Source organism: Sebastes umbrosus, chromosome 17 (assembly GCF_015220745.1).
Source record: "Sebastes umbrosus isolate fSebUmb1 chromosome 17, fSebUmb1.pri, whole genome shotgun sequence".
In the NCBI taxonomy this organism is placed as follows: domain Eukaryota; kingdom Metazoa; phylum Chordata; class Actinopteri; order Perciformes; family Sebastidae; genus Sebastes; species Sebastes umbrosus.
This window is the reverse complement of record NC_051285.1, coordinates 23,145,604-23,171,507: the sequence shown is the minus strand read 5'-3', so window position 1 is coordinate 23,171,507 and position 25,904 is coordinate 23,145,604. Positions and strand designations below refer to the sequence as shown.

The following is a 25,904-nucleotide window of genomic DNA, read 5'->3' as shown; positions in this document are numbered from 1 at the left end:
TATAATTTAAATACCCTCTTACGCCAAAGAGAAAGCCATTATATTTTCACACCTAGAGCTCTGAATCAAGAGTATGAGATAAAACATTTTCTCTAAACCAAATAATGGTGGTTGTACTATGATGGCTCTTCCTATATACAGTATACAGTCATGAAAAAAAAAAATTATAAATACAATCCGTGTGTCTTTTTTCCACATTGGGATTTGATACAGATAACTTGTTTAGAAGGGTGCTTAAACCCAATTTCTGACATGTATTCAAGATTTCTTCTTCCTTTTTTCCTCTAATTTAATGTAATAATTTTGAATGTACAGTAGGTCATGTATTTTATAATATATGTGATGATGAATGACATAAATTGGACATATAGAAGTATGGCTTTTGTATTATTGTTTTTATGTAATTTTTCTATATACTTTATTGAATTGTTTGTATATGTTTTTGGATGAACCACACCTGCCAACATAGAGCTTGTTTGCCTATGTGTGCTGTATGTATAGAAATAGGGGTGTGGTTTCCACTTTTCCAACATTTTGACCTGACGAAGATCCAAGTGTGATCGAAACGTAGTCAATAAAAATTGTGGCATGGAGTAGTGTGCAGGTGTTACCTTTGTCTTTATTGGAGCAAACTCTCCCAGAAACATTCAACCTTACCATACCATAAAAGCATCTAAACAAAATAACATACCAGCCCTGGATTCATTCTTGTAGTTATTCTCATTTCCTCTCATGACAGTCTATGAAAAGCTTTGCAGATTAATGAGGCTTCCCTTGAACCAGCCATCCACCACAGGCTGCAAGATCATTATACATCTATACAGCACACACAGCATATACTGATGATGTCAGCAATGCTGGATACGAGCTGAGAGCTTTCAGAGCTTAATGCTCTAAAAATAACTACATGAATTTCACATGAATGCAGGATGTGGCAGCCAGGTAGGGACAGCAATAAATACAGGTTACTGAGTCTAGAATGAGAGAGAGAGGTGTGAAAGTTGTCACCTTCAACACACGGCCACCACGGCTGTGGTTGTCCTTCAGTCAGCTTGGTTCCCAATTGGCTATCGTTCTTTTGCAAGTGACTGCGTCATCAGCTGTCCTCAGGGTTCCCCACACACACAACAGGATATTCGATCGACCGTCAATATTAAACCTGTTTAATATTTACGATTTGAGATCGGGTTGGCCAGGATGGACTTCCGAGCAGATCGGGGGATGTAAAAAAACACTCTTAACATACCTCACACCACAGGAATATCTGGAAAGATAATCTTTAGAACCATCAAAACATCTGGGCTTTGCTGCCGATCGTCAGGAGGGGGGAATCTGGCCAAAAAATCTACTTGATTCTCGTGTAGTGTGTACCCGGCATAACGGAACATTGAAGGGTGATGGGCTTGTGAGTGAATTCTATTGAAAGATCACTTCTGGGAATAATTCAAAATGTAACCCAATTTTACGAAAGATATTTTTACCTCTCACTAATACTAATTTACCTCCAAAGATATTCATTCATTGCTGAAATAGTGAAATATATGCTTTTTATTGAGCTTAATCTCATTCTATGGTATAGATATAATCCACAGATTATACGACTACCTGAGAGAAAGAGAGAACAGCAGGCTTTCTCGTGATTCAGATCCAAAATTACAGTTAAAATTCTGTAGGTGCACCTCAACGAATAGGACACCCCCGCCACAACATTCTACCGGCTTGAAGTTACAGTAATGCTAAATGATGCTAACTACGCCGGAGTCAAGAGCAGCGAGGAGCTGCGGCCTGAAAAGTCTGTGAGTCATCCAGTTAATCCGGGGTCTTTGTTCCCCTCCTTGTCCTCTTCCAGCCTGATCAAGACGATAATGGGTACGCTCCACGGATACAGCTAACCACTGTGCTCAGGAAACAGACGAAGCACGCTTTAAAAAGGTCAATAAGCTGCAGGACTCCCACGCATCATTTAGTGGAAAGAGAAAGAAAGAAGAAAGGAGGCGCAGACAGGAGAAAAAGTAAGTCTTTAATGGAAGATGACAGGAGAGTTGCCAATCCAAAATCAAAAACCTTAACAGCGAGAAACATCTAACACGGGCAGACAGATGAGACTTTTAATGTTTTACGCTGTGTATGCATTCAAAGACAAATGCACCGATGCTAATGAAGATGTGCGGACATTATCCACTCTACTGTGCGCACACATCCAGAGCACTTCCCTTCCAGAGAAGAGGCGGATAAAAGGCAGTATTGTCCCTTTATACCTCAAATGAGTGACAGTTCTACAGCTGCATATCTGCGCGTGCCATATGCCTGTAGGCAGCAAGAGATAAGGGCTCCCTCCGCTGCAGAGCCACATGCATGAATTGCTGTTACCTCCCCGAACCAAACCAACCCAACGTTACCATGGCAGCCAGCCACTATACATTGTAATTAGCTGGGCAAAATCCCCAAGGCAGGACTGGTTGGATTCAACCCACTGCGTCCATAGATTAGGGCAACCACCATCGTACACGGGGGCCTGAAGCCGTGTCTGTCTGCACACACAAACACAAGAGGCCACATTCAAGTGCAGACACGCCTATGAATGCACAGACACAAAAAGCACACAACCCTCACTAATTATTCACAACATTTTATATCCCACCTTGCACCTCCCCTCCCTGTGTTTGAAAGCAGGTACGAGGAAATCAATCCTCCAAATCGCTGCCAGCACACACCCACGTTCAGCACGGCAAAGTACTGCACAGCAGATGTACTGTGTGGGCAGCTACACCTCACCGTGCAGCAGTACCCTCTGCATTCGTTCGTGGGCATTGCGCTAATGGAAAAGTGTATCAAACCGTGCAGCGAAACAAAAGAGCTACAATGAGCGGAGCTATTAAAATGCAAGCGGCTGTCGATAGCCCTCGGGGCAACCCTGGCAGTGGTTGTAGCGTCTATTTATTGCACTCCCCAGCCCAATTAGGAGAATGCGATGCAGATTAGAGGCAATGACTTTGATACACTCTAGGTGTGTCAGATAGAGTGGTGGGCTGCTCAGTCAGGTCAGTGTTTCACATCACAATAACACCGTTAAAGCTATCAGAAATGAAAGGCGGAGAAGAGAGACTCTTGATATCAAAAGGGGAGGCCCTCTCCTACTGCGGGAGTCAAAGGGAGGACAGAAACTGATGGAAAAGTTTGTGACAAAGAGGAAATTCATCTGGAAACTAATTAGGCCAAAAAAAGAGACATGAAGATAAAAACTAACTGGCAGTGTGTGGGTGTACACTCCAAGTGAGAATACATAAAACTTTCTGCTGGATCTAACTGCTTACAAAGCCATTTTACAATTCATTTGAGCAGACTATGGGGATATTTCGAAGGCGGCTTTCAGAGAGATTTGCTGTCTTATAGAGAACTTAAGTCCCAAATTGTTGTGGAAAAGGTGTTTACGGTGCCCTGTTGAAACATGTTATTGTGATCAAGTAGAAATTTTAAAGAGGACCTGTTATGCCTTTGTGCTTTTTCCCTTTCCTTAGTGTGTTATATAGCTTTTTTGTGTCAAAGTCCAAGCCAAAGGGAGAAACACTGCTTCTGAACTGCCTGATACACCTTGCTTGAAGTCCTGCCTTTTCTTCGGTAACGTGGTGATGTCACCAAGTAACACATTTGCATAATACCTGCCTAGTGGCTAGTTTGGCTTCAAACGAAGGTGAAAAGAGGTGCTGCAGCACAACCGGTATGAGAAAAATAAACCGTTTTTTGAACATTAAAGCATGTAAACATGTTCTAGTAGAAACCCAAAATACAAGTATGCATCTGTAAATAAACATAATAGGTCCTCTTTAAAATGAAAATCTGCTGGCAGTCTGCCACATCAGCATCCGCATATCAACCATACCAATGTGAAAACTATTGCACGTGATTGCACCATACCACGCCAGATTTTTTTGCTCTTCTTTTTACTTTCAAGCTTTAAAAAACCTCTGGGGCCAAAGTCTCTGCTTCTACAACCAGAGGATGCCGCTGGTTTAAACAGAGTTAGTGCCAGCTCGTCAAATAAAACCCTTTTGGATATAGAAAACTGGAATAACTGCACACTTTTAATCAATGGTGTTTGGCTTTCTATGAGACTAGATCAGAAGTTGAGAAAAAAAAGTGCACTATTGAGAAAAAAGAACTGAAAACAATCCCATGTTGTGGCAGCTCCTCTGTCCATAGAGCATTGCTAGTAGGAGTGCAGGTATAAAGAGAAACACCTGTTGTTAATAGGCCTCTCTGCAGACTTCTCAGACTCTCCCAGGGCCCTTCAGTGATGCTTTGCTGTTCCACTCTCACACTCACCGTGCATTAGCCAACTGTTACTGCAGTAAAAACTACTTATGTGTCTTACATGTCACCAACCATCCTGTTTTCCCCGTTTATGCACACACATATGCATGAATGAAAACTAATGCACAGACTTTACAGATAATGAGGCTGGCCTTGGCGGAGTTCGTCTCAGAGATTTCTATTGAAGGACACATTGGAAAGAGTGACAGAAGAGATAAGAGAGTAAGACGGAATGCTGCATGATGCCTGATAAACTGAGAGAGCGCTCGGAGACACGAAGCCATCTGGCATGAGCGTGTCAGTACATTACACACACACACACACACACACAGACTGGCGAGAAGCCTTGTGGATATCACTCCATTGATTTTGAGTTTAATCCGTCTACAAAAGGTCACAGTTAAGTGTTGAATAAAAAATGGACAGTGATTTTGAAAGAGTGGCCTCGCCATGGCAATCGTAGTCTGTAATGGTGCCAGCATCCTATTTATATTGTAGAGTGGAAGAGAGTATAACACAGAAAACAACAGAGAGATGATGGGCACACATGATTAAATACACTTCACAAATGTTATTTAAGTATATCTTACAATTGCAGAGGAAGGACAAAAGCATGTCTCTCTGCTGCCTCTTACCATCACTGTTAGTTTTCAACCGGTCCACTATACTGTAGGTTACAAGCTCACTTGAGTACCTCATACAACCCCCCTTAAAAACACCCTTTAAGCATCCCCTATTTTCTCATACTATCCCATCTCTTAAAAGATATATTAACCCTTCTACCTGCCTGGATGTTTCTATTTCTCCCCTCTGTCAGGTCGTCTCTATAATGTCAAAGACAACCAGGCTGAATGTGAACATCCATTTTGATCCCCAGCAGAAAGATGACCTACTGAGACCAGAATGCCAACCCTTACTGGGACCATTAATCTTTAATGATTCCTCACACAAACACGCGTGTAAACGTATACGCACACACAGAAAATGTTAAAGAGAGAGATGTGCCTACCTGCAGCTTAATGGATTCTCGGTTTGACAGTTTCTAATACAGACTGTGAACATGCAACCAAACATTTAGAGAATCTGATTTATATCCACGATTTAGGAAGTCCATTTAAGAAAACCTGAGGTGATATATGACCTATATGTGTTTGTTCACCTGAGTCTGTCTGGGAGACTGGTCGTTGCTCGAGTGCATCCATCAGCCCTCTCAACTCATAATGGCCTCATCTCCCTTTCCTGTCTCCCCCTCTCCTCCCCTCTTTTTTCCCTCCTCTCCTCTCTTCCGCTCGACTACCCTGAATGCTTAATCGTGGCCCCCTGCCTTCCGGGAGCACGTAAACACGCCAGCCCATTGGCCGGGAACGGTGGTGTTACTGTGTGCCGATTGGCTGAGGGGACGGGGGCATGGGTGGCAAGAGAAGAAGTGGTTGGTGGTTACCATAGCCCTACAGGATGACTGCTGTCCTTAGTAACACACACACGCACGTACGCACGCACGCACACACACACACAGCTCTCGCCCCTGAGGGCATGGTAAAGGTCCCCACAGATTCACAGAACACAAACACACTCAGACACATGACACACCCTCTAACATCAAGCACAACAAAGGATTTTCAGAGCTTCGCCCATGTGAAGATGGCAAGATACTTGGCATTGAAAGGAGAATCTAGCTAATGCTGCTATTTAAGGTATCCTAGCTAGATTATAGCTCAGCTTAAAGCAGCGATTCCTGTGATAAGCAAAAAGTGCATCTATGCTCAGCTAATTGCTTCATTTCTATGCAAAACACCGACTGCACAGTTGATTTGGGGTCAAACAGACGACAAAAATTATTATAACAAAAGGACACAGAAAAACGCAAGTGAACAAACAAAAAATAGAAAATCTTGCCTTGTCTGGCAAAAAAAAAGTTTGTTATTGTGGTTATATAAATGTAATCTATGGTACTGATAGACCGCCCCGTTAATACAGGAGTGTGCCTCCCTTTGTGTGCGGAAAGCGGGAGAGCAGGAGACTGCAGTGAAAATGACGTTTTTGACAGGCTAAACGCCAACAAATATGGATTGAAGCAGTATATTTAATTTGATAAAAACATGTTGTGAATTTCGGAAATTATTACATCTATCTTTTTTCAACGCATTTTGACTTTTGGACTTTACAACACTCTGGAGTTCAAATGCTTGAATTACACGAGTCGGATACTACACAGCCACCACTGGAATCTAATTCTACAAACAGTATAATAGTAATAATATTAGTGTGGCCTAATCTTAATCTGCAACTGTGCAGAAATACCAATGTTTAAACACAATGAATAAACATGCTTAAAAGTACCTGAATGTTGATTTGAAATTTGAATGTCAACATTATAAATGAAGCTTTGAACTACTCAGGTACAGCCCTAGTTATAAGTTCACATCAGCTCAAGCAGCTAAAGTGCAGATCTGTCAGCAATATCATTTATAGGTTGTGTAACAAAAACACCAATTACTAGCAGTTTATCATTGTTACTATAAAAAGACAGTTATGTAGCCTGGAATTTAGTTTATAGAAAATCATTTCATTTCATATCACAATTGTACTATTGGACAGAAAACCATTCATCCCCAGTGATACATGAGGTCTTTGCTCTATAACTGCAGTGTGTGAAAGAGCCACAACAACATACTCAGCTGAGCCAAAAGCTTCATCTATTATTCACACGGTTGTCATTGAATGAACCCGGGCGACCGTGGCACAGGGAAGTGCAACCCCAGCCGGGTTGCGGGCGAGAGAGCAGCTAAGTTAATGTTACAACTTAGTGCCGAATCTCTCCTTCACTTCTTTCAGTTGGACTCACTCACTTGGAACGATGAGAAATTACCCATTTCAACGTTTTAAGTGGGGCTGCCAGTTCACTACAGCTGCACAGTTGCTGTAATTGTGTGTAACTGTATGAGCTTCCACGATAAAGACCTGTAGACCAAAGATATATTAGAAATACTGAAATGTTTTCAGCTAGAACCCCATCTGTTGTTATGTATGCATTGACAGGAAATTGATGCATGACTGCTGTAAGGTAATCAAAAGATTGCTGCACGTACTGCATTAGGTAGTATGAAATTGTCGGCCCAGATATGGCTGTGACAAGTAATTGACATTACAGATTTAAATTCTGTAAAAGTGTACGCAGCTCTAGCTTGCTTGATGCCGTTTGGCGGTTTGTCACTACGGATGCAGCAATAGTGTGCAACTACACTGTTTCGGCTTATTGATAATGGGATGCTCTTCTCTATTGCAGCTACAATATGTAACAGGTGTGTTTCTTCTAAATCCTGGCATTCTCCATAAATAATATCTATGGTACAGTAGTAAATAATATCTCTAATGTGGTAGAAGTATCTGTTGACAAAGGTGTTGTTTTACTGCTGGATAAGAGCATCAGTTAAGTTGTTTACTTTCCCATCAGCACTTTCAGTCTCTCTCTGTGTTAGAAACTCAAAGCACTGAGCATTTGGTTCTCCCTCAGCAGCATCACACAACTGTTTTCTGGCCGTTTTGGAGAAGTGAACACGAAGCCGATTACATAATCATGAACCCCTTGCTGGGCCCGATGGGAGAAAGATGCTCGAACACAAAGCAAGAGAAGCAAAGCATGGAAGAGGCAGTAGAGATGACGGTATTACATAACAACACTGCTGTGGGCTGACTCAGATTCTTTCTCCCGCTCAGTACGAGAGTGTGTGTGAGATGTCTGTTTCTATAGCTACAGTACAGAGAAGGGAAGGAACAGCTTCATCTATTGATCAGCATAATGGAGGAGCTTTTACAGCGGCAAGACGACGATTCAAGACTTGACATACAGCACAGATTAAATTGCACAACACCCAATTTCATTCCTACAAAGGCATAGTGGCTTTTTTATAGTGGCGATGCCATAACGTGGTAGCAGCAGTAGTGCTAACAGCAACTGATTGATTAATAATGGTATTATCAGGCATTTACAGTCCTCCAACTGAAAAGATCCAGGGTTTGATTCCAGATAATGGTTTGTCAGGTTTCAAACACAAATGACCATGATGAGTTATTGTTCTTCTCGCTGCACTAGTGACTCGTAGTCAAGGTGGTTGGGGACGCATTGTGACCACATTGAACACAAATGTAAATGCAATTGTGTTTTCAATCCACATACAACTATGTGGGCGGAAATACGTAATGCTTGGTCTGTCCCGAGTACCATTTTTGGGCTCCGGCTTCGGTAGTAATCAACAGTAGATAGATTTTTAGATATTAGATTTAGAGTTTTTTGTTATTGTGGTTTTATAAATGTAATTTTCCCAATTAATACAGGTGCATGCCTCCCTTTGTTTGTGGCAAGCGGGAGAGGAAAACATTTTTTGACCGCAATGAAAATGTTGTTTTTGAAAGGCTAAACACTAACAATTGTGGATTGAAGCAGAATATTTTGTTACAGGGTCCGAAATTAACACTCGCCAAGCGCCAAATATGGGTACATTTTCCGTGTAAATCTCGGAAAGGCTATCCGCCACACTGGCAGATAGACGTACATCCAAGTCACATTTGTGGGCCCTCTCCCCCTTAACAGCGTTTTGAGACTGAGGTGTCTGTGCATTTCACATCGCCCTCTCTGGCAGTACCCGGCTGCAAGCTGCAGTCTTCGGAGGCTTCTTCTCAGTCCTTTCAGACAGAGCGATCAGATCTCAATGAAGACACTGGAGATACATACTAATTCCAGGTGTAAATGAAATCAGGTTAAATCATACCTAGATACAATCTGGATACGTGACGCATTTAATGCTAGGTGTAAATGGGGTCCTACTTCCTTACTATATTTCAATAATATTTGCTCAATCTCTTGAAGTAAAATAAAACGGCTAACATTCTGACCTGGTAACAACAATAAAAACGTGGCATCTTCATAGTGAACCAGAGGTGTAGGTGGCCTTTTTAGCTTGTGTTGTGTTCTTCTCTGTGGTCAAGCTACAAATGACATGTTTGGAAACACTTTCAGATCTCATTGATCTGGACTTGTTTCTGCTGGAACTGAGGGTAAAGCCCCTGGTTACTCAAACAGAGAGAGACCAAGAGGGAGAGAGGTGGGTGGTTTGGTCGAAATAGATTTTGTAGGGTGTGATAAATGAGACATTGCTAGTTGTATTGAACTCCCCTACGACATTCTGCTGGGAAGCCATCCAGAATCACTCTGCTGTGCCCCTGTTTGCTGAAGCAGGCCATGTGTCACAGCCAAATAACTAACATTAAACACTTAAAGTGAGAACTGGGACTGGACTGGAGTCAGCTGGGAGCAGCTAGCCAGCAGTGAAGTTGGCTCCATCCATCACAGTTGCAGAGGGGGAACCAGAACCGTTGACAGCCAGGGGAAACCACCACTGTGTGGTGAAATGTGGAGGCATAACCAGAAACCTGTTAGCATCTTTTTCATTTCCACTGATGCAATTCGCTCTGAATACAAGTCCCACTTAATCTTTTTATCGAGGAGTCTAAAGTCCTAAATGTCACATTAAAACAACTTCTAACGCTTGAGAATCTCTAATTCAACAGTAACAGCCATGGATGAGTGATGAAGCTAAGGGTGTCTCATAATGAAGCAATCAAAGTGACTCTTAACTTGTGTTATTTCACAAGAACAAGGTTTTTAATAGCTGATGAAATTCCTTCAGTGTGTCTTGATTGTTGATATATAAGATTTTTGCTCCAAGATTGAAACCATGTTTGCCTTGATTGTAGGGCTGCACGATTATGGCCAAAATGATAATCACAACTATTTTGATCAATATTGAGATCGCGACTATTTATCACTATTCATTCATGGACTTTAGGGACAAAATATTTGAATTGCTCCTTCACATTTAAATTAACAAACTGCTTTCACTTCCATGTTGTACTATATTCCTGCAAGTATATAAATCTTTGCATCATAATAAGACTTAAAATAAGGTTCTTCATATTTTATTTTTCGTCGTTTCGACGGGCAATATACAGTATATTACTCTTCTACTCTGGACTGCATCGGCAACATTTAGTCAAGTTTTTCACAGGCTGCTGCTTTAGGGTGAGTAGTGGCATCGTGACAGCTCCCCTAAAGTGAAGCCAAAACATCTCTATCACCCCCTGGTGGCTGGCTGTTAGTTTAAAAAGCGGTGGATTTGATATATGTTATATGTGGAGCGCATATTTTAAACGTCAATATCACAGTCGATCATGTTCATTTAAAGGAACAATATGTAGCACAGACGGCTGGCGTTTAAAATGGGTAACAGCAGTCCAAATTCAAAACACTGGAGCCGTGGCCCGTCCGCTCCTCCGGATAGCAGTTAGATGTGCCAAGGCTTTTCAGGTAGAGTAGAATCGAACGTTAACACTATTGATCCAGTACGTTAGCTTGCTTCCATGGCTGCAGAAGGCTGTGTTTGTGTGCCAATTTGTTTCATATGTGACAACGTGGTGTCAAAATGTTCAGAGGACGCGTTCACACCGGCCAAAACAAAAACAGACGTTCCGGATCAAAATGGAGATTTCAAAGGAGAACATACTGGCTGAGGCATTGTTGTCGGAGAAGCCAGTATTTCAATTCAGCATGTTTCCTTAATCTCTGGTGACATATCATGGTCATTTTATGATTTGTTACAGTAAATACATTACATATCGGTCCTTTAATTGGGAGAAGCCAAAATCGTGATTATGATTAATACTTACACGTCAGCATTTATGACTTGTCGTTTGTCCCACATCAACTCCAAACAGGATCCCCTCTGCTGCCCAAATCTGGATGTTCAGAGACCTATGAGTCATCGACACTACATTCATGTTTCTCTACAGTTTATGATTAGAGCACACTAGATGGATGGCACCAGGACAGACAGCAGATTACTTCAACAGAAACATGTTGTTCCATATTACTATCTGCAGTACTGGCAGAAGAAAGTGGGGATTATGCAGCACATATTTAACCCTTTACAATCTGGTAAATGGCCCACCATGACTCACACATCTGTGATATTTTAGCAGGACTTCCTGGTCTGAACTCCAGTACTCCCCAACACCCCCTGACAGGATGTACAGAAATGAGGATGGATTTTTCTTTAACGCTCTCTCAGAGCAGCACATATATTCAAGCCTCCCTCGCTGTGACTCGGATTAGGGAAAATCATTTTGACATACGTGCATGCGCACGTGCCACCTTGGCTCTGCTATGCCAAAATGCCCATATTCTGACTCTTACATAATCTAGCTTTTCCTTTGATGTTGCTTTAGCATCACGTGGCACTGAAGCAAGCTAATTCTCTGAAGGTTACCGCGCAGGCTGCCAGAGTCAGAAGTCAGAGGCAGTCTGCCATTCTGGCCGTGGAGGTGGTAGAAATTATGGGCTTGGAGGCAAACGTGCCCTTGAAAGCCCATAGATTCCCTGAGTCATTGAAAATAAGGGAAGCTAAAAATGCCCCTGTGGGTGATTCAGTGATTTCACCCGGTGCAAACAAGGGTAATCGTGTGCTAAAATTCATGCGGTTTTAAAAGACCAATGCAGATTCTGTTGTTTTCAACCTAAGCTGACAGTGTGCTGCACCCATATTCAACATCTTTATATATTACTAATATATTAATAAATAAAACCCTTGCCAAAATAATTCACTATTAATTGAATCGAATAAACAAAATGAGAAACAAAATGGTTGTTACAGTATACTGGAAAAAACATTTTTGCAAGACCCAATTATTATTATAGTAGGGTTGCTAATACATCTCTGTTACAATTAGTGATCCAAATGCACTGTAATTTAGCCAGCTGATGTAGATATTAGCAAGCTCAGTGAAGCAAAAATGGCCCACACATTTCTTACTAAGAGTTGTATTTGAAACTCAACACTGACCACTTTGTCAATTATAACTGCCTTCCTTCCTCTCAACTATATTCCCACTTTTATTGACATCCATCTGAACTGCCCATTCGCCCTGAAAAAGCTGTTTAACAGAGAGTCTCAGGTCAGTATGAACAAAACTGTGGGGCTAATCACACCTCCTATCTGATATTCAGAAAAAAAAAAGTCCAATTCTGGTTCAATATGTCAACATAATATATCTAAATTTGGTGCAAACCAGGCGAGACAGATTAACACTTTTTCATTGGTGAAGGGCATAAATGTACAGAGCAGACAATTCCCAATGTACACAAACCAATGTGATACACAATACAGGGCTAACCGATGAACTGGTTAGAGACTGAAAATGGAGACAATGGCACCATGAAATCAGATTATGGATAAAAAAAACAAAAAACAACCTTTTACCCTGCAGAATATAATAAAACTGATAAAAAAATATGTGAGAAAAATACTTAAAAATGATGAACTACTTAAATCGAGATAAGAGGAAAGACAAAAAGGGTGGAAAAGCAGGGATGAAAATTAGAGGGGTTTTGAAGAAGAAGTATTTGTAACTGACACACTCACACACACAGACACACACAGACACACACAGACACACACAGACACACTCACAAAAACACTAATAGCCGCCTGGGAGTCTACCACTTATGCTGCTGACTGGACAAATGGGGCAGAGGATGACTGATGAGAGGTCTGGGCCAGTGAATTTGTTTGGGAGTGTGTTGTGAGTGCATACAGCTCTGCACCTTAACTTGAGCATGTGCAGCCTTCATTAATTCATTGTTTTTAATTTCTCCACTTAGTATGCACACGTGTGTTGTGTGACTGATCGTCTGACAAGCGCAGTTCTATGAGAAGGAAAGCTCGAGGAAATGTTGCCTTGATCAGCTGTGGCCTGACAGAGGAGCTGAACAGAAAGACTTGAGCCTCTTGGGGGAACCAGGCAGCTGTGGCTTTGAGCATCCGCTTCCCCCCCCCCTCCACTTTACTCAGCGAGAGGAGGATGTGTGGTCACCGCTTAACATTGAGCCATTAACACAGTTTCAGTGGCTAAAGAGAAAGGATGCAATTACAGCCCTGTGTTTGGTAATCCACTACACTATAACAAGGGTGGGACTGGGTCTGTTGTGTGCTCATGTGTTACAGCCTGTGAACTGGTGAATGGGCTGTTTCAGGGTCAGTGTAGTGGTACTGAGGGAGTAGAGTAGCCCTCAAAAAGCTCACAAAAGTGGTGTATTTTTTATTCCCCTGAGTGGAAGGGAAGGGGGTCGCTTCAGCGGCCCTTGACGTACCAATTTACTTTCTACACAGAGGCACACAAAAGTAAAGGATAAAGGATGATGGGAAAGCAAAGGGATGATGAAATGACAGGTGCATAAAAGGATTGTGCCCTTTTCCCTTCAGAAGAGCTCATATAAAGCCTGGATCCAGCCTGTTGTAATGTTAATAGTCTATCTCCTATTGTACACATCCACAGCCTCGCACTGAATTTCAAATGTGTTGAAGCACATTAGGTGTTAAAGTGCTATATAAATAAAGCCGATTTGATTTTTTGATGGATTCCGTTTCTGGTCACAGCAAGGCCAGAACCAAAATAGCAATGTTAAAATAGTACACAGACAAAGTATGCAGTCCCTGGTGATAAGAATTCATTACCCTACAGTTACACTGACCTGAATCCATTTTTGAGAAGTGGACTAAGTGCATGCTCTGAGAATTCAGTGCTGAGGTAATCCAGAGCTATCTATGACGCATTCACAGTTACTGGCAAATAATGGTCAATATAGTAAAACACTGCTACACAATCAGACAAAAACACTTTAAAGGAATAGTTTGACATCTTGGGAAACACCCTAATTCACTTTCTTGCCGAGAGTTAGATGATAAGATCGACATCCCTCTTATTTCTGAAAGCTAAATATGAAGCTGAAGCCGGCAGGTGAATAGCTTAGCTTAGCATAAAGACTGGGAGATACTGTATCTACTGCATGCTGATCACTGTTGGCTGTGCAAGCTATTACTATGTTATTTAGCCCGAACTGACTGTGGGTTTGACTGTTGTTTTATGACTTTTTAAAATCGAAAAAAAAGTTACAATGGACTCATTTTAGTAGCTATTTAGTTGTGTCCCCCTCTTTATTATCTGATTCATTTTCTCTATACATTGTGAACAGAGATGGACAAAGGAGGAAATAGCTAGCCTGGAAGTTACTGCGCTGGGCAAAGAAAAAGTCACAAGGTGTCGTTTTTAACTCTGGTGGACGTACAGATTAAATAAACAACATATATCATGTTGATTAGTGATGGTAGGCGGATTAATTTTTTTAACCTTTGTCTGGTGAAGAGCCTTTCTGTTTATGTCTTTAAGGTTAATCGCTGACTCTAGCTTCTATTTAGCATACAGACATAAGTGGTATCAATCATCTCATCCAACTCTGCAAGAAAGCAAAGCAGTATATTTCCCCAACAGGTGGAACTATTCCTGTAAAAGGTGCATGAGCCAGTAACGTTATCGACTGCGGCCCAAGCAAGCAGAGTTAACGGTGTTTGGTTTGTCCATTCTGGGCTACTGTTGAAACGTGGTGGTGCAACAAGGTGGACTGATTCCGCGAAGATGTGTGTAGATATAAATGGCTCATTCTAAGGTAACGAAAATTCTTATTATCAGGTGATTATACACAAAAGAAAACATACTGGACTTATTAATATTATATTCCATTTCTGCCAATAGATTGCCCTAACTGTTACACACGGATCCTTTAAACTCCTTCTAAAATCTAAGCAGTACCATACAACATGTGTCGCTCAATTGGCAAATCACACATATGTTTATCTTGCAATTATTCATTTTCACACCTCATTCAGCGAAAAGACGAGTCCTAGGCATCAATGTTACAGATATAATAAAGTACAATATCATACACTTGTGTTGATTATTTGAACCAAACGAACATGCCGATGACTGCACAGTGTGATAATGACAGTATCCCTCCTGTGTAGCTGCCGTCAGTGTCTTTGTGAACTCAAGCAACAGCTGCCCACCAAATACATTTCTGACAACACGCTTGTACTTTGGGATTTAAGGGATACAGAAACGGAAAGAAAGAAACCCAAACACCACTGCCCCGTGCTCCCTCTTCCTCCCCTATTCACTCTCACTCTAAGGATTAAGGCATGGTAACAATAGTGACACAGCAGAGCAAATCCCAAAAGGCTGTGTCATGTGCCCAAAACTGCCAACACAAACACACAGCATCTCAACAGCAGCACACACCACGACAGGGAAGCACAGCTGCGCCTGATGGGATGTGTGTAATCACTGCAAAGTGGTATACACACTCACTGCTCTGAGTTAAAGCATGAAACACCATTGATCATATTCTGGTCTATGTAAATCACACTCATTACGGTAAAAAAAAAAAAATTAAAGTCTGGCTAATTTAGGAGGGAAAACAGAGGAGAGTGTTTTCAACTCGTTGTTTCATAACCTGAAAGCGCTGCTAACACCTGATCTGAAAACAGCGCCAAAGTGACCCAGCGTACAGTATATGACATGTCAGACTGGTGTCTACATCTCAGCATGAAGTCCACAATAATGAGCGGATTAAAAATTCAACATCACACAGCTTGTGTCCTCGATAGGATGGAACATAAAGTTCTACCTCCAGGTTGTAAGCATGACTCACGCTCTCCCACACTCCATTTCTCCAGGCTTTCCCCTGCTTCTGTGCCTACTGGACACGAGTTGTTACCACTATGGGGGACCGGAGGCAAAAGAAGGAGTGGGAGAGGGGGGGGACCGTCTTGTTATGGACAGCCACAGTGATGCACGCTAATTGGAAGTCCTGAGAAAATGCAAAGTGTTCTCCGTGCGCATGTAGCTCTGGTTGTAACGCGAACAGGCAGCCCATGAGATGGAGAAGGAGGGGACGCTGGGTAAAAAATGGCTAGATGTAAAGACGATAAATGGGGAACGATGTGTGTAGAGGAGTAAATGGATGGATGGAGGGATACGTACTGCTGTAGAGGGTGTCGATCCAAGAGAGCCGTGGCAGGCCACGAGCACTGAGGGGCTCCATCCTCCTTTTCCTCTCCCTATCTCAGTCACTCTGCTTCTTTCTGAAATTTCTCCCGTCCTTTTTCCCGTTGCTGCCTTTCGCGTTGGCCTCTTTTCTTTGCCTTATCCTTGAAAAACAGCCTTCATCTCACAGGGAGAAGCAAGAAGAATCATTTGGAAAGAATGTCAAAAGACACCCCGGGGTCCAACAGGCAGACGAGCGAGCGAGAGAGCCGAAAGCAGGAGTGTATGGGTGAGCGGTGTGTATGACAGAGAGAGAGAAAACAACAGGCTGGAGACGACCACCGCGGACCGTTGCTAGGGGAAGGGAGAAGCACTCCCTCTCTCTCTCTTTGGCTTGCTCGCTCACTCCCATCCACCCCTCCTCTCTCTCTTTCTCTCTCTTGATTCTGCGCGAATGGCTCATCAGCCTCTTTCTCTCGCTCTCCTGAAAGGTCTCTCTCTCTCTCTCTTCTAGCAGAGGCAGGAACTCGGCAGCGATGCATGATGATGACTGTGTACCAATCAGGCTTGAGTCAAATGTGAGTTCCCCGTCTCTCTGCTCTTCTCTCTTTAAGGGATGCCATTGAATGAATGAATGAAAATCCAAAGTTACTTTCGCTGTTCTTTCTATGTTTTAGGTGGACAGCTCATTGTTTCCTTCTTGTAGTGTGCAAATTCAATTGCTTTCCCATGACCTCTTGCAAGGTACCTGTAAAAAAATTCTCCATCTTTGTCTCGAGCCACTGCCACGTGTCTTCGCTTTTGCAAGTCTCACTGAGATTAAAATCAGTTTTCAAGTCTTCTTCAAGAGATAACCGGCCGAGAAGGAAGTATAAAATGTCGTAGCAATAAATGAAAATGATTAACAACAAAAACAGGCAAAGACAACTGCTTCAAAACCATCCAAATTAAGAAAAAAAAGCAATAAATTAGAAGCATATAGTGACCAGGAGCACAGATTCTTTAATTTCTCGCCCTTTTGTTCATTATTCCAGGTGGAAGGGGCAGCGTACTGAAAAGCTTTTTTGGTCCACTTCTGTCCTACCGCGGAAAACCAACATCTGTAAAGTAAAGATGCACCGATAACAATACCGGATCGAATACCAGCCCGTTACGGACTCAAATAGCTGGATCGGATATCAGTGACAATGGGGCCAATCCATTCAATTCAATTCCATGTTTATATACTTTATACATGATATAATGGAATTTGAAGTCCTGTTTCAATTTTGACCAATTTGTTGCTGCATTAAAACGTTAACGTTGAACTGTAGATTTTTTACCGAGTTGCTGATGTACGATTTATTATTCTAATAATAAATAATAATTCAGTAAATTTATATCAATGCATTTATTTGTTACATTTTGTTTTACAAAGTTGTGAAAGCAATGTTTATGTCATGCCTGATGTTGTCTTACACATAAAAGAATGATCCCAATCACTTAAACATAGTGAGGCATACAGCTTATTAATCAGACACTGGTATCAGATCAGTGTCAGGACTGAAATAGTCGGGTCAGTGCATCCCTACTGTAAAACATCATGAGAATACAATCGCAGGCCCATATTTATTTTGATTTGTAAAACATACTCTATATGTACGCAGGTAAGGAGGAACTAGTCCATGGAGAGATTTGGTTACCTTCTCCTGAAGATGGTTTTATACATCTGTGTGCATTTTTTTTTAGTGCTTCTGACGCTAGGAATTGCACGTCACGATCATCAGCTCAAGATCTCACACACACAACAATGAGCTGCCGTGTGTGAAACAGAGTCAGTCATTCAGTTAGAAAGTGACTGGTTCGGATGTCATGTTTTAGGCTAGGGCTGCATAATTATGGCCAGAATGCTAATCCTGATTATTTTGATCAATATTGAGATCACGATTATTCATTAATTTTAGCGACAACATATTTGTATTACTGCACTTTAACGTTAAAATAAACGAACAATAATATAATATAATAATATAATATAATAAATAATAAAAAATAAAAAAAAATCTGAAATATGAACAAATACAGGAATATTCACCATTCCCCTTTTCTTAGCTACATTTTAAAGTTAAATGCATGAATGCACTTTGAGAGCAAAATTAGCCTCATTAAGAGGCTAGAAAAACAATTTGATGCTCTCAATATAATCATAAATACATTGGTCGTATAGATAATATCTATCCCCAAAAGTGAAGCCAAAACATCTCGATCGCCGGCTGGTGGCTGGCTATTAGTTTAGGATGTGCTTTATTTGATATGCTGCAGTTTTCTATGAGCAGAACACACATTTTAAATGTTAATATCGCAGGCGATCATGTTCATTTAATTGTGGGAAGCCAAAATCGTGATCACGATTAATATTCGATTCATTGTGCAGCCCTATTTTACACTATCCCGTCTTCTTCTGTTCCAGTCGCCACTTGCTCTGCTCCCCTCGTCTACACAGACGCACATGAGCATGTGTGCGTGTGTGCAGCAGGTAAGGCGGTTGGACAGAGCTGATATACTACTGAAATATCAGCCGATACAATAAAGAAGGTTCTGGTAAAATGGGAAACATACTAGACAACTATGTAGATGATGTTTTTCTTCAAGAAATAGTTTTTTGATGATGCTTGGTATTATGACACAAGCACATACAGAGATACAGAAAGACAGTACAACCTTCATCAAACTAGGAAAGCGACAAACAAAACATTTTGTCATTATACAATCAAGAATTTCATGTCTGCTTTATTGATTTTCAAATGATCTCTCTGTCAGCTTTTAATGGGCACATTAGCTCTCCTGTTGCGTCCTGCTGCTCCCGGAGACGGAGCTGACAGCATCACCACCACACAGCGCCCTTTCTTTATCTCTGTGTTTATGAACGCATGTGCTACCGAAAAGAGAAATTAGAGACAGACGAGCATCATGCCAGCGGCAACAAAGCCCGATATGAAACCCTCCCCTGCTCAAACCCCTGCCAGGTCCACTCCTCCCCCCCCTTCCATCCTCCTCTAACCAGCATGGGGGAGGAAAGATGAGATGGTTGAGAGGCAGAAAAACTTCAATTAGGACACAAAGGCTGACAGGAGGCACCCCCCCACTTTCCTCCTGCACCCTCGGCAGGCAGAGCACCAGGCCCCGAGCACCTCTCTTTGTCTGGCTGCACATCTCTTATGTGCCAGCTGGAGGAAACACACATACGTTCAACGACAGGGCAACCCTAGAGCTCGTCTAGCCAGAGGTCATATATATATATATATATATATATGTGTGTGTCGAGGCATTTAATGTAAGCCTGCGTGTGTTAATGGTTATTAATGAATATAAATGTGTCATAATGAAGGAGGAAAATCAGACTGGCATGACAAAAGCACTCGAGGTTTCGAGAGCGCACACACACACACACACACACACTCAAACACACAGGTCCACGTATAGGGAAAGCCAAGCAGGCGGAGAAGAACACAGGGTTGGTGAGTGGCACTTCATCAAAAATAGATTCATCTACTGTACAACCTCCTTTGTCTTCAATCTGGGACAATAGGGTGCTTCTTTCTTTCTCTCACACACACACACACACACACACACACACACACACACACACACACACACACACACACACACACACACACACACACACACACACACACACACACACACACACACACACACACACACACACACACACACACACACACACACACACACACACACACACACACATGGCTATAGCTCTACCAATGTGTGCATTTCTGTGTGTGCATGTACCTGTCTTCTAGGGTTTTGGGGCTACCCACCTCCCCCTCATTATTCAAGGGGCAGAGCCAAACAAAGAAATCACACACGTACCATGCTCTCACACACACACACACAGACACACACGCTATATATGCAAACACACCAAGCTGCATGTTATTCTTCCTGGAGCGTCACAAACTCACATTTATCAAATATTAATAGGCAGTCAAGCTGTGTAGTAAAAAGGGCCATTACTAACTGTCTCTACAACCCGTTGATACACACACACGTACACAGCCAAACAGCTTGCACAACTGGTCCAGGTAAGAGCAGTTGAAGTATCTGTCTAGTTGCAGATGTTGAGGGGGAGCAGTCTGGCTCTTTGTAGCAAAACAACAAAGCTTAACACATCAGCAACAGTTCATTCTCTATAAAGGTCAACATTCGGCAACAGTCCTCCACTCCGTGCGTATGTGTGTGTGTGTGTGTGTGTTGGCATTAAGGCCGAGCAGGTGGATTAAATGAATGGATAGGATCTAGACTTCAGGCTATCATTATTTTAAATGTCTCCATATCGAAATTGTTTTTTTCCCAAGAAAGAGGGTGCATTGTGTTGGATCGCCAGTCTAAAATCAACATTTGCCAAGAATCCTGTGAGTAGGTGTTAACTAATGTGGGTGGAACACAAACAGAAATCCAAAAGACAACACATAATTTCTCACTGCAACAAGTCATGATGAACTACAACACACAACAAAGCCGAAAATCCATATAACTTGCTTTGATCATGCATGTAATCCCGATGCACTGCATGACGCTCAGAGGCATATTTAGGTTTCACAAAGTCAAATGGGAGTTCGAGGTCTTCTGCAGCACATACTCCCACGGGAAATCTGATTATTCGCTCCACTGTTTCTATTGAAAAGATGTTCAATAAGCCAATTTAATAAGCCTTATTCTATGCATCTAAAAACATCTTCTGCTTGAGGGAGTCAAAACTAAAAGAGGATAAAAAAAACAAAACATCATAGACTTAGTGCTCATGTATACTGATCAGCCCGGTTGCACGAAAAGGCGTATGAATTACACGATAATGTGCAAGGCAAGAGTGTGTAATAAGAACGCTGTTCTTGCTTTTGGCGCGTCATTTGTCCGCAATGTAGTCTGTATTGACTGCAATGTAAATGCATCCGTGTATACGCTCAGAGATAGTGACGTAGAATAGAAAGTTAGAAAGAGTGCTTATGGTTAGACTGGTGTTTTGTTTTGTAAGCTACGTTAGTGACGTGTTTTTCGTACGTATTGTACTTAGTGTACGTACTTATTTTAAGCCCAACCATGACGTTTTAATCGACACAAACAATATGCAACAGAATGTCATTCAGACATGGATGGAAATGGTTTACTGGAACACAATGTATTTTATATTCATAATTAAGCCCAATAATAAAACCCTCTCTGATTTTTCATTTCATCTGACACCCACACTGATTGAATAAAAGTTAATCTGACCAACACAAAGCCTTATTAGGGAAATTACAGCTCTGGGTTAATCCCAACATACCACCAACACCTCCATTATAATCATACTGGCTATCAATGTTCATGTTGTTTCAATATGACGACCAGACAATGACCAGGCTGCATTTTGATCCATTACTGTGTTATATCAATCAATAAGAGACAAAAATAGACATATAAGCAAAATAGTTGCAGGCTCTTAACTTGAAATTTCAATAGGTAAAGATTTCCTGTCATATAGACTGAAGGGAGATTGTGGTCATCGCAAGGCCAGTGTGTGTGTGTGTGTGTGTGTGTGTGTGTGTGTGTGTGTGTGTGTGTGTAATTAGGCAGCGTAGAGGCCCACCAGCCAATCAAACTGCCACCCACCTCTCCCACCCCTCCATCCTCTCTGTTCTACCCAGATACCTCTGCCCCATCACACCAACCCCACCCACATCTACCCCTCTTACTCTCCTCCAACATTTGACCCTAACCCCAGGCCTGGGGGGTGATTAGGGGGGTGGTCTGTTGATAGCACTAATTTTCCAGTCACTACCCCATTGTCAGGAGCAGCATCCAGAAAGTGGTGGCAGTCTGGTGCCCTGCCCCCGTTTCCCCCCCCCCCCTCGGCACTAAACTGGTAGATGAGAATAAAGTAAACTGGTTAAAATGTTTTACAACCCGCTCATGCACGACCCCCCACCCACACACACAAAATGTTTTTTTCAGTGCTACTGGTTTGTGAGTGTATGTACGTGAGAGAGCGAGAGAGTGGAGCTGCACATACAGGAAGCGTTTCCATATGGGTGGCTTCCTTAAAGCCTAATGAAGCGCTGGAGCGAAACAGTATTCACGGAAATACAAATAATTTAGGCTAAATACAATCTGTCTTGGCAAAAAGAGGGGATGGAATGAAGTCATCACTATAAAGACACAGTAATAGTCAATATTATAAATGCAAAAAAAGTATTAAATTATATTTTTTCTTTCTAAATACTTTATATACCAATTGTGAAGGTGGAAATAACAGTGAAACGTCAAAGTGTCAAGTCTAAAATGTGCCTCCAGAAAATAAACGGCACAATGAGTCTACATTCTCGTCAGTGACTCAGTGAGATTGTATTTAAACACATCTTGCTTTGAACTAAATGCTTTGAATTAGTATGCTAACATGTTCACTATAATAATGATAATTAGCTTTGCAGTTTATTTCGTCATAAACTACAGTATGAAACAAATTACAATTTTGGCATGATGATGGCGCATGATAAAAAGTTAAGGGATCACCTATTATTACAATTCATCCTGCTAGCAGCATGGCTAAAAACAAACAATATAAATATGAAAATAATGACTCAACATAGACTCTTGAATCTTATACCAGCGTAACATTTTTGCAATATTTGGCATTGAAACTTGAGTAGAATATTTAAATATTGCCAATATTTTCTGATCATTTTAAGGGACAGGGTGTAGAATTTGGCGGCACCTATTGGTGTGGTTGCAGATTGCAACCAACTGAGTACCCCTCCGCTCACTCCTCCCTTTCCAAAACTAGGGTAACGTGAGCCACCGAGTGCAAAACCATGGTAACGCCGTTTGTTTGGTTTGTCCATTCTGGGCTACTGTAGAAACATGGCGGAGCAACATGGCGGACTCTGTAAAGAGGACCTGCTCCATGTGTATGTAGATATGAAGGTCTCATTTTAAGCAAACGGAAACACAACAATTCTTAGTTTCAGGTGTTTATACACTAATGAAAACATTATTATGATATTATATTCCATTTCTGTTAAAAATGTTACACACTGTTCCTTTAAGAAGGAAACTAAAATGAAAACATGGCTGTACACCACTAATAGCGCAGCCTATAGTTGGTGTACAAGATCACTGCTAACATACCCATTTCATTCATAATATTAACCCAACAGAGACAAATACCAACAACAAATATTTCAATCAAGTCAAACTTCCTTCCTAACAATGTATCATGGATATACGTAGTATTTGTATGGTCACTAGAACTCAGCCTTGTGTGAGGAAGTGTGTATACGCACTCCTTAGAGATGGATAACGGTATTCTCTAGCTATATGTATTTTAGACACGTCCTTTTGTTTTAGGGGTTGGGGGAGACGGCAGCAGGGACGAGCAATGACTATGTATTATTAAAAAGCCCAGAGTGCACTAGTGATGAACGTCTGCTTGTTAAATGGGAATGCCTGAAATCATCTGGGGCGTTTTTTTCATCGTTTGTTATTGTCTGCTAGTTTCTATTTTATCTTTAAGTGAAACGGATCAATAAGCCCCATGGGTTTTGTTTTTATCTCAACTGTACAAATAACTCATTTGTCTATCCTCTTCATGTATTTGTCATAATCACTGTATTTTTTCTACAACAATTTTAGGTTTTATCACTGTGTAGAGCCATTCATCCAACAATTACTTCTTTGATTCTACCATTCATTCTTCCTCGACTCCTATGTGTGTGTGCACACCACAGCATGTGCTCTGGCAGGCGAGATCCCCTCTCACCTCGTTTGCCCTGATTCTCCCCCCTTAACTCCTTCATCGTCCAATTATGTGGAACGGACCTGTCTGGCCGACCGCTGTGACATTTCTGAGTGTGTCTGCTGTTTCTATATTAAACCAGCCTCTGATTTATGATAAGATAGAGCCTCCTTAAATCCAATCCTCTGCCTGTTTGTGTCAATGAGAAAGACTGAAGAAGGGACAAAGAGATCGAGGATAGTGTGTGTGTATATGCGTGTATGAATTAAAGAGAGAGAGCGAGTATTCATCCCATGCCAGCTGAATTCACTTTGATCTATTGAGGTCAATGTGGAAATCATCTGAATCATGCTGTGATTGGACAGACACCAGATAAGAAGCACTGCCACACACACACACACACACACTCAAATATGCACACACACTGTAAAAACGCTTCATGTGTTATTTATGCAGTTTGCTCATCATTACTGTTTGTTTGTTGCACGGACAAGCTTTGTTTTTTTCCTCTTTCGCAGACATACTTGCACAGGGAGCTTGTCTGAAACCAACCCAGAGGGGAGATAAGACTACCAAGAAACAAGTCTGTCTGTTTGTCTACGCACAGCATGTGTTTGTGTTTGTAAATGAACACAAAGGCAGCGTGCGCGTATCCACTCGACAAATTGATTTCTGATCTGACTGATTTCGCCAAGTGCCTGCCTATAAACTGCAAAGCCACCATCAGGTTACAGAGACAAACACACACACAACACATTACTAAGGTGGACAGAGAGTACAGTGAATGTGATGATGTCTGAATAAAGACAGAACCACTGCACTCTAGTGTTTAGTTTCTGTCAACACAAGTTCAGGGGCTCAAGGAAAGATCTTCAATGTAATAGACAGAAATGTTACGAAGCTATGATGAAGAGGGATAATAAGCAAGAATTTGTGCATGTTTATTTGCACTATATGCAGATAACATGACCTGAAGCATATTTTTACCCTTTTCTTCCGTTTTTACTAGGGCTGTCAATCAATTAAAATATTTAATCGCGATTAAAATGTACCTTAAAAGGGAGATTTGTCAAGTATTTAATACTCTTATCAACATGGGAGTGGGCAAACATGCTGCTTCATGTAAATGTATGTCTTTATTTATTATTGGAAATCAATTAACAACACAAAACAATGTCAGATATTGTCCAGAAACCCTCACAGGTACTGCATTTAGCATAAGAAATATGCTCAAATCATAACATGGCAAACTCAAGCCCAACAGGCAACAACAGCTGTCAGTGTTGACTATGACTTGCCCAAAACTGCATGTGATTATCATAAAGTGGGCATGTCTGTAAAGGGGAGACTCGTGGGTACCCATAGAACCCATTTCCATTCACATATCTGGAGGTCAGAGGTCAAGGGACCCCTTTGAAAATGGCCATGCCAGTTTTTCCTCGCCAAAATTAAGCACAGGTTTGGAGCGTTATTTATCCTCTTTCCCAACAAGCTAGTATGACAATGGATTCCTTAGGTTGTCTAGTTTCATATGATGCCAGTATCTTCACTCTAGCATTAAAACTGAGCCCGCTACAACCTAAATATCGCTAGTTGAATTAACGCCTTAAAGAAATTAGTGGCGTTAAAACGAATTGTGTTAACGCGTTATTATCGTTAACTTTGACAGCCCTAATTTTTTACACGTGTAACTACAGTGATTGTGTGTTGAGGGCTGTCAAAAAGCGAGTGACCTACAACGCAATACTGTGCCTGAACACATCCTGTGCAGACACACACACAGAGCACTGAGGCTGCTGTTGCTCATGTTGCACCTCCTGTGTAGACATTAAGGGTGTGACTCACATGTTTCATCACAACACGATATTATATCGATTCTTAGGACAAC

At 41.6% G+C, this 25,904-nt stretch overlaps 1 protein-coding gene and 1 long non-coding RNA gene across 5 annotated transcripts in view; one reads left to right on the top strand and one right to left on the bottom strand.

Moving 5' to 3' along the window:
- The window catches only part of abr (ABR activator of RhoGEF and GTPase), a 150,311-nt gene that overhangs the window by 109,075 nt on the left and 15,332 nt on the right, over window positions 1-25,904 (bottom strand). The window contains exon 1 of one of the 4 annotated variants that reach the window (XM_037748061.1): window positions 16,240-16,598. The exons of 2 other annotated variants lie outside the window; for them this stretch is intronic. In XM_037748061.1, the coding sequence (XP_037603989.1) occupies window positions 16,240-16,300 (61 nt within the window). In that variant the 5' untranslated portion in view covers window positions 16,301-16,598. Of the gene's footprint in view, window positions 1-16,239; window positions 16,599-25,904 lie in introns of those variants that run through there. One more of the 4 variants, XM_037748065.1, reaches the window with a different exon arrangement.
- The window catches only part of LOC119475415, a 307,840-nt gene continuing 298,935 nt past the window's right edge, over window positions 17,000-25,904 (top strand). The window contains exons 1-2 of the long non-coding RNA XR_005203790.1: window positions 17,000-17,013; window positions 17,772-17,777. This is a non-coding gene — a long non-coding RNA (uncharacterized LOC119475415). The remainder of the gene's footprint in view (window positions 17,014-17,771; window positions 17,778-25,904) is intronic.